Source organism: Chrysochloris asiatica, unplaced genomic scaffold (assembly GCF_000296735.1).
Source record: "Chrysochloris asiatica unplaced genomic scaffold, ChrAsi1.0 scaffold00042, whole genome shotgun sequence".
NCBI lineage: Eukaryota > Metazoa > Chordata > Mammalia > Afrosoricida > Chrysochloridae > Chrysochloris > Chrysochloris asiatica.
This window is the reverse complement of record NW_006408560.1, coordinates 19,712,049-19,722,272: the sequence shown is the minus strand read 5'-3', so window position 1 is coordinate 19,722,272 and position 10,224 is coordinate 19,712,049. Positions and strand designations below refer to the sequence as shown.

At 43.5% G+C, this 10,224-nt stretch overlaps 1 protein-coding gene and 1 pseudogene across 1 annotated transcript; one reads left to right on the top strand and one right to left on the bottom strand.

The window, feature by feature from the left end:
* The window catches only part of LOC102833115, an 11,869-nt pseudogene extending 11,138 nt beyond the window's left edge, over nucleotides 1–731 (bottom strand).
* On the top strand, nucleotides 730–7,831 carry SLAMF9 (SLAM family member 9). Its single transcript, XM_006878194.1, is given in 5 exon segments — nucleotides 730–779; nucleotides 1,203–1,233; nucleotides 1,235–1,544; nucleotides 6,950–7,222; nucleotides 7,629–7,831. Coding segments are annotated over 5 exon segments (867 nt in total).
* The last annotated feature ends 2,393 nt before the right edge of the window (nucleotides 7,832–10,224 follow it).

Genomic DNA, 10,224 nt, shown 5'->3' with positions numbered 1-10,224 from the left:
TTACCTGGGAGAACATTAGCTTTACATACTCCTATCGTATTTCGTTTCATTGCAATGATTACATTCCCCTCCATGCATTATCAAACAACCAAAGGGTACACCCCTCAAGCCTGCCATCCAGTAGCCAGCACACAGACCCTCTCCCTCCCTGAGTCCAGAGTCCCCAGCTGCTCCATACCTCCACACCATCATCTCTACCTCCATTTCTGGCGTCACTGCTTCTCTGGGTAGGGCCCCACACTCCACAACTCTCCCTTGATGGTCCCAGGGGCCTCCACTCCTGTACTACAAAATCAACCACTCCCTTCCTTTTGTTATAAAATGTCTGCCTCTACATTTCCAACCCTCACAGTCAGCCCTGATAGCAATTATTTACTATTGTACCACAAGAGTCTTATCCTCACCAAAGGTTGATTTTTAAGAAGTAGGTAGATCACCAGAACTCTTTTGTGAGATGCCTCCAGTGGACTTGAACTATCAGAACAGCATAAGTCAGTGGGAACAGCATCTTGATAATCAGGATCTGAGAGAGAGCACTCTTCATGATAGGCAAGGAGGGGCTTAGTGAGGAAGGAGGAAGTTAGAGGACTATTGTATAGGGTGAGGATCATTTCCTTCTCTTCAGACTGTTAATCAGTCCCTTTGTGTCTGGGGAGCGTCTTGACAGTTGTCTTCCTCACAGCACTGAGAGTTGAACACGTCTTACCTGCTGGCTCACAGACTGCTGGCATGGAGGCCCTGGCTTGGCTGGTCCTTCTCTTGTTGCTCCTGGAAGGTGAGTGAGACTACCTATTCCTACATGTGTTTCTCCTTCCCCATCTGTCTTCTTGCTCTGCTGGGTCCTGGGTCAGTCAGGTCCTTCTTTGGGGGCTAAATGCTTGAGCTCTTCTGGAATAATGAGGAGTAGGATGTGACTTCAGGGCAGGACCAAAAGATGAATAAACCTGGGGATAGAAAAAGGGAAGCAGCCCAGGGGAGCAGAAGGGGAAGGTAAAATTTGGGAGGTGAGTCACAGATGGAAGACAACCTCTGGTATGTACTTAACTTAGATGCAGCAGAATGCTAGAGTCAGAAGAGACAGGTGGAGGACAGGATGAAGCACTAAAACAATCTTTTCCCTTGAGACCATAGTCCTCTGGCCTGGCACACAACCCAGACAAATACTGGGTTGTTTCCCGTCTCTTTTCTTCCTCTATCTGCAGTCAAAGGGGACTCTGGAGATGGTATGGATCCAGAGGAAGTGGTGGCTATCCTTCAGGAGTCCATCAGTCTTCCCCTGGAGATACCATCACATGAAGAGGTTGAGAGTATCTGCTGGTTCTCCCACATACCACTTGCAATTGTGGTGGCAGGGAAAGAGGGAAACCCAGCTGTCATTACTGTGACCAACCCACGCTACCAGGGCCGAGTGAGCTTTCTGGACCCCCGATACTCCCTGCAGATCAACAATCTGAGCTGGGAGGATGCAGGACCTTACCAAGCCCAAGTCAACCTAAGGACATCCCAGATCTCTGTCATGCAGCATTACAATCTACGTCTGTACCGTAAGTTTATACTGGGAGCCATGCACTATTTTGTCTGTCTCTCCTGGGGTCCGATAACTCTAGGTTGTGGTTTGAGGAGCTGGGATTGGGAGAGGGACAGTCTCCAGCCTGCCCAACCTCAGTCTCTGAGCTACAACCACCAAAGTGAACTGTGGCAAGGAGGCCCTAGGGCACTAAGGTGCCTTCAGGCAGGTGTGCTGCACAGTGAGAGGTACAGGGCTTCATGCATAGACCCTCCAGGAGCCCAGGTGTCAGTGCAGTGTATTCTCAGGGAAAGAACTTACCTTCTTCCCTTGTGTCTCTGCTTTTCTCTATCAGTGAGATTTTTGCAGCCTGCTGATGCACATAACCTCCATTCTTGAGCCTTTCATACCCAAGGGTGGTTTGAGGGGTACAAGGGCACTAGTCCTGGTGTGGCACTGTGGGCTAATGCGTCAGACTGCAAAGCCATTTGAACTGCAAGGTCAGTGGTTCAAGCTCACCAGCTGCTCCTTGGAAACCCTATACAGGGTCACTATGGGTTGGAATCAACTCGACGGCACTTAACAACAACAACAGGGCACTAATACACCACTCATCTGTCATTTGTTGCACGGTGGTGATTGGCATGTTGCTATGATTCTGAAAGCTATGCCACAGGTATTTTAAATACTAGCAGGGTCACCCACAATAGACAGGTTTCAGCTGAGCTTCCAGATGAAGAAGAAAGGGTGGACTACTTCTGAATATTTAGTCACTGAAAACCTTATGCATAGCAGTGGAACACTGTCAGCACAGAATATTGAATATTGAAACATGATGAAGAGTACAGCATATTGCCAGATATAGTGCTAGGGAATGAGCTCCTCAAATTGGAAGGCACTCAAAATGCAACTGGAGAAGAGCTGCCTCCTCAAAGTAGAGTTGACCATGATGACACTAATGAAATAAATCCTTCAGGACCTTCATTTGCTAATGGGATACAATTCAAAATGATGAGAAACCGCTGTAAACAACCATTAATAATCAGACCATGGAATGCATGAAATATGAACCTAAGAAAATTGGAAATTGTCAAAAATGAAAAGGAATGCATAAACATCAATATCCTAGGTATTAGTGAGCTGAAATGGACTGGTATTGGCTATTTTGAATCTGACAATCACATGGTTTACTATGCCTGGAAGGCAAACTGAAAAGGGATGGCATCATATTCATCATTAAGAAGAACATATCAAGATATATCTTGAAGTACAACACTGTCTGTGATAGGGTAATATCCATATGTCTACAAGGAAGACCAGTTAATTCCATGATTATTCAAATGTATGCACCTACCACTAAAGCCAATGATGATGAAATTGAAGAATTCTACCAACTTATTCAATCTGAAATTGTTCAAACATGCAATCAGGATGTATTGATAATTGCTGGTGATTGGAATGCAAAGGTGGGAAACAAAAAGGAAGGCTCAGTAGTTGAAAAATATTGCCTTGGTGTTAGAAATGATGCTGGACATTGTATGATAGAATTTTGCAAGACCAATGATGTCTTCATTGCAAATACCTTTTTTAAATAACATAAAAGACAACTGTACACATGAACCTCACCAGATGGAATACACAGAAATAAAATGACTACATCTGTGGAAAAAGATGGTAGAAAAGCTCCATATTATCAGCCAAAACAAGGTCAGGAGCAGACTGTGGAACAGACCATCAATTGCTCATATGCAAGTTCAGGCTGAAGCTGAAGAAAATTAAAACAAGTCCACAAGAGCCAAAAAATGACCTTGACCATATCCCACCTGAATTTGGAGATCATCTTAAGAACATATTTGATGCATTAGACACTAAAAACTGAAGACCAGAAGAGTTGTGGGATGACATTATGAATGTCATACAGGAAGAAAGATAAAGGCCATTAAGAAGACACGAAATAAGGAAAAGATCAAAATGGATATCAGAAGAGACTCTAAAATTTACTCTCCAGCTTAGAGATGCTAAAGCAAATGGAAGAAATGAGGAGGTAAAAGAGCTCAATAGAAAATTTCAAAGGGTAACTTGAGAAGATAAAGTCAAATATTATAATGACATGTGCAAAGACCTGGAGTTAGAAAACCAAAAGGGAAGAACACACTCAGCATTTCTCAAGCTGAGGGAACTGAAGAGAAAAATCAGGCCTCGACTTACAATACTGAAGGATTCTATAGACAAAAAGGATTCTATAGAAGTTGTCAAGGACTTCATTCTTCTTGGATCAACTATCAACACTCACAGAAGCAGCAGTCAAGCAATCAAATGACGTATTGCATTAGGCAAATCTGCTGCACAAGACCCTTTGACAGTGTTGAAGAGCAAAGATGTCAGCTTGAGGACTAAGATGCATCTGACCCATGCTATGATATTTTCAATAACCTCATATGCATGCAAAAGCTGGACAGTGAATAAAGGAGACCATAGAAGAATTGATGTTTTTGAGTTATGGTGTTGGAGGGGAATAGTGAAAGTGCCATAGGCTGCCAAAATAACCAATAGATCCATTTTGGAAGAAGTACAGCCCGAGTGCTCCTTGGAGTCCAAGATGGCCACACTTCATCTCTCATACTTTGGACATATTGTCAGGAGGGACCAGTGGTTGGAGAAGGATATCATGTTTGGTAAGGTGGAGGGTCAGAGAAAAAGAGGAAGACCTCCAACAGATAGATTGGCCAAGTGGTAGCATCAATGGACTCAAGTGTGGCAACAGTAATGAGGTTGGCCCGGGATCAGGCAGTGTTTCATTCTGCTGTGCATAAGGTTGCTATGGGTCGGTACTGACTCAATGGCACCTAACAACAACAACAACAACAATAGACAAAATATTGAATAATGCAGAAAGCCTCAAAAGAAGTTGGAAAGAATACAGTCACTGTACCAAAAAGAAATGGTGATGTTCAACCATTTTAAGAGCTAGCATATGATCAACAGCCAATGATCTGAAAGGAGAAGTCCAAGGTGCATTGAAGGCATTGGCAAAGAACAAGGCACCAGGAATTGATGGAATACAAATTGAAGTCTTTCAAGAAAGTGAGGCAGTACTGAAGGAAGGCACTCACTCATCTATGCCAAGAAATTTGGAAGACAACTACCTGGCCACCTGACAGGAAGAGATCTGTATTTGTGCCCATTACAAAAAGAGGTGATCCAACAAAATGTGGAAATTATTGAACAATATCATTAATATCTCATGCAAGCAAAATTTTGTTAAAGATAATTCCAAAGTGGCTGCAACCATACATTGACAGAAAACTTCCAGAGGGTCAAATTGGACATGGAATGAAGGATGTTATTGCCAGCGTCAGGTGGATCTTGACTAGAAGCAGAGAGTACCTAAAAGATGTTTACCTGTGCTTTATTGACTATGCAAAGGCTTTCAATTGTATGGGCCATGACAAGCTATGGACAACATTGCGAAGAATGAGTATTCCAGAACACTTAAATTTTGCTCATGAGGAACCTGCACATAGACCAAGAGGCAGTTGTTCCAACAGAATAAGGGAGCACTGAATGGTTTAAAATTAGGAAAGGTATGCACCAGGGTTGCGTTCTTTCACCATACTTATTCATTGTGTATGCTGAGCAAATAATCTGAGAAGCTGGATTGTATGAAGAAACACATAGCATCAGGATTGGAGGAAGACTCATTAGCAGCCTGTGATATGCAGATGATAGAGAATCTTGCATGCTGAAAGTGAAGAGGATTTAAAATACTGATGAAGATCAAAGACCACAACCTTTGATATGGGTTTCACTTCAATGTAAAGAAAACAATAATTCCCACCACTGGACCAATAAACAACATCCATATAAATGGAGCAAAGATTGAAGTTGTCAAAGATTTTATTTTGCTCTGAGCAACCATCAACACTTGTGGAAGCAGCAGTCAAGATATCAAACGATGTATTGCCCTTGGCAAATCTGCTGCACAACACCTCTTTAGAGTGTTGAAGAGCAAAGATGTCAGTTTGAGGACTAAGATGCGTCTGGCCCATGACATAGTATTTTCAATAACCTTATATGCATGTGAAAGTTGAACAGTGAATAAGGAAGACCATAGAAGAATTAGTGTATTTGAGTTTATGGTGTTGGAGAAAAATATTAAAAGTATCATGGACTTCCAAAAGAACTAACAAATCTGTGTTGGAAGAAGTACAGCCAGAATGTTCCTTGGAAGCCAGGATGGCCAGACCTCATCTCTCATACTTTGTACATATGAGAGGGACCAGTTCCTGGAGAAGGATATCATGTTTGGTAAAGTGGAGGGTCAGAGAAAAATAGGAAGAACCCCCAACAAGATGGATTGGCACAGTGACAGCAGCAATGGGCTCACATGTAACAATGATTGTGATGTTAGTGCACTGCAAGACTGGGCAGTGTTTCATTCTGTTGTGCATAAAGTCACTGTGACTTGGCACTGACTTGACGGCACCTAACAACAACAACAACTAACAAGGGTACTAGTCAGCATCTCCCTGCTATGATGCTGAACAGATTCTAGTGGAGCTTCCAATTGAAGCCAGACCAGGATCTACCCCCCAAAATCAGTCAATGAAAAGCCTATGTTGTTGTTGTTGTCAGGTGGATTCCAACAATCCAGTCCATTATGCATGAGGTTACCATGAGTCAGGGGCCAATTTGATGAAGTTGCTAAATACTGTTGAATGTGTTCAGACTCAAGGCAACCCTGTATAGGGTTTCCAAGGAGTGACTGATAGAATTGAATCACTAACCTTGTAGCTAACAATTCAGTGCTTATCCTACAGAGCTACACCAGTACTCCAGTTTGATGATATGTTGTTGTTGTTAAGTGCCGTCGAGTCGATTCCGACCTATAGAGACTCTGTATAGAGTTTCCAAGGAGCAGCTGGTGAACTTGAACCACTGACCTTGCAGTTCAAACGACTTTGCAGTCTGACGCATTAGCCCACAGCGCCACACCAGGATTCCAATTCGATGATAGCTAATGAGAAATCAGTATCTACCCTCTACTTGAATACTTTGCTTCCTAGTGTCTGTCACACTGAGTGCTTGACCTTGAATTTTGAAAAGACACTGATTAAAATATAAACACTCCTAAGAATGGTGATAACAGTTTATGGAATCCACAAGGCAGAGTGGAGTTTTGAGGAAGGTGGGGTACAAAGGTGAGAGAAAAAAAAGGCAGGAGGAGAAGGTAGAAGTTTCCAATGGCAGCTCTACCTACCTCAGCAAATGTCCTGGGGATCCGAGAATTACAGGTTGAATGGTGGCTGATTTATGTTTGTGTATTTGTTGTAGGTGAAGGGATTCTCAGGGGGTAGTACCATAACACCAGAGTTGAGTTTAGGAAAACAACACCAACTCTGATTATTCAGAGGGTTTTTTCTATCTTCCCTTCTCATCCAGGTAGACTGTTGGAGCCCCGAGTCACTGTAAATTTTGAGATCTCTGGGGAAGATGCCTGTAATATATCCCTGATGTGTTCTATGGAAACGGCCGACATGGATGTGACCTACAGTTGGACAGCCTATGGAGGCAGCATTGATACAGTCCATGAAGGCCCTGCCCTCAGCACATTCTGGAGACCTGGAGACAATGCCCCTTCCTATACTTGCAGGGCCAGCAATCCCATCAGCAACATCAGCTCCCGTCTGATTCGTGCTGGGTTTTTCTGTGCAGGTATCAGGAGACCAGAGACAGTCTCTGAAACACTAGGACACATTCCTCAAGGTCATTCTCTTGGGGAAGGAGCCACCATCTTTCTCCTTAAGCTCCTCTAAGACAGCATATGCAAGCTAGAACCTACTCCCTCTCACAGAGGCTTGACACCTAGTGCCAGCCCCTTCCTCCTTCTGTCCCCAACTTCCAATGATCTCTTCTCTTGCTCATCTAAGATCACTCCCCTGATCTCAGTTCTCAAGAATCAATATTTACAGAGACCCTTGCAAAAGGGCATCAACTGAATAATGCCAACTCATGAACTGGAGACCCCCTCTGTGGAATTTGTGGTAGGTGTCTGTCTCCTCATCTTAACCTAACACCTTCCTCTGACAAGTCCTTCTTTCTTTCCCTTTTTCCATCCCAGATCCCGGATTCCTTTCTGAGAAGGCCTCATCTTCCTTCTGCCTCCTGGTCAAGGGACTGCTTCTTCTCTTGCTCTTGGTAACTCTGGCTGTGGGGCTTTGGGTTGTTGGAGTCCAAAAAAGACACCAAGTGCCAAAGACGAAACCACTCAGGAGAAACAGAATGAAACTTAAGAAGAACTTTGGAAGACCGACTGCCTCTTGAAGACCCCTATCTTCAGCGTTGTTTCTTTCCAGTCCCCAGGGAATCTTTTCTCCAGTTCTCTCCACATATCCCAGGAGGCTCAGGGTTAGATATCCTAAGGATCATGCTCTTTGAGGAAAATCTGGCAATAAAGTCAAATCAGGTGGCCATCACTATGGAGGAACTGTGTTTGATTCTTCTATCCTTGCTGGGTCTGGCTCTGGCAAAACTCACTTCCATGTTTTCTATTCTAAGCAAACCTTCTCCAAGCCCGAGCGCTTTCCCAAGCCTTCTTTTAAGGAGGAAATCGAGCCTAAAAGATCCACTCACAATACAATTTGGTATTATATTATTCGCTATTTATCCCATTCTCCAACTCTGCCCCCCCCCCCAAAAAAAAAAAAAAAAAAAAAAAAAAAAAACACTACTAAAAAAAAAAAAAAAAAACAAAGAAAAACCCACTACTAAAGAGTTGATTCTAACCCACAGTGACTTGAGAGGACAGAATAGAACTGCTCCCTAGGGTTTCTAAGTCTGTAAATATGTACAGGAGCAGATTGCCTCATCTTTCTCCCCCAAAGTGGCTGATGGGTTCGAACCAGCGACCTTTCAGTTAGTAGTCCAACACTTAACCTATTACTCTACCAGGGCTCCTAAAAGCAAGATTCCTTTTAACCTAACTGAACCTGTGATTTCCCCACCACATTCCATACCACCTCTTCAATTCACTCACTACCTACACATGTCTGTCACTAGGGTGACTTCCAATCACCTCTTCAACACCTCCTTCCCTCCCATCTCCAGTGGCAGCTGAAGAGACCAAGAACAAACTGTATTCAGTAGTGGCTACAAATCTGATTTGGGAGAATGACCAAGTCTTAGGCAGTGACAAATTGGGCCTGGTTGAAAAATTTAGGTGGATCATTGGGCTAAGGAAAAACCAGGAATATAAACTTAAGACTCTTTGGTGGGAGTAGGCGGGAGAGACATTAACCCAGGATAAGATTCCGGAGAGTTCTGAGACATAGAAACCTATAGGGAAGGAACAGACAGGACAGTGCTACCAACAAGGTTGTAGAGGATCAAGGATTCAAGATCTTTACTCTTGATCTTGCAGAGTTGTCATATATATGGGGTGAGCACCAGAGGTCCAGAGCAGCTAGTATCAGGAGGATGTCTGAAATTTCACCAGGTTCAATGCACAACTGGAGAAGGACTGTCCTAGGGTCCTCCACAGCTCATTGTATGAGACAGCCTTATATGCCAGGGAGGGTAGATGGGAGTTAACTAAAGTCATCAGCCCAGAGAAGAACAGAGATACAAGAGCAGAGGAATCTTAGCCTGAACAATACCACTCAAATACAGGAATCTAACTTCTTAGAATTCTCCCATTTAGGATCCTGTATTTGAGTGATATTATTCCTGCTAAGATACTTAGGAGCTCTAGGTTCTGCTTGCCACTTGCCTCACAGCTAGGGACACATTATTCAGCAAATATCCATTGAGTATGGTCCCTTTCTACAAGGAACACACAGTTGAAGGAAAGATCAGCATAGGTGTATGTAGATGATTGGTTATGGCTTGGATTGTGTCTCCCAAAATATGTGTTGGAATCCTAACCCCTGTACCTGTGGATATAATACCATTTAGGAAGAGAGGCTTCTTTGGTATGGTAACGAGGTCTTATCAATGTACAGTATATCACTTTTGACAAATGAAAAGAACTAGGCACAGAGAAGCAAGCACAAACTGGGGAAGACAGAAGCACATGTGAGGATCAACAAGGAACCCAGGATCACTGAGACAAGATCTTTTTCCAGAGACGAGAAAGAGACCCTTCTCCATACCAGTGCCCTGAATTCATACTCAATGCCTACAGAACTGTGAGAAAACACATTTCTGTTCTTTAAGGCCATCCATTTGTGGTATTTTTGTTACAGCAGCCCTAGGCAGCTAAGACAGTGCTCTTAGGAAAACATGGCTAAAGCAAGTGCCTTGGTTCCCACAGAGATGGGATCAGCTGGTAACCGCAGGAATTTCAGAATGGGAGTCTGATAGGGAGAGGCTAAGCAGTGGGAGGCACACACCCTGGAATTGCTCTAGATCTCTCACCCCTTTGTCAGTGAGGGAAGGACGCTGATCTCCAAAGTGTCTGTTAAGAAAAAGATTAGTAATTCTGTGAAGGGGCAATGGGAAGTACAGGAGGATCTTGAAACTGAGAATACTTTGCTCTTGGGGAAGCAGGAAAACATGGGTCAGGTATTAGGGCCACCCAGGAGGAGGATTCTGAAAGTAGCATGGAGGAAGCCAAGAGTCAGGAGCTCCTGAACTAGAAAGGAATCAGGTGCAAGAGACAAAAATTGGCTCCTTGTCTAGGATTTTGTGATGAAGTCCCTTGAGCTTTGGAAGGAGTG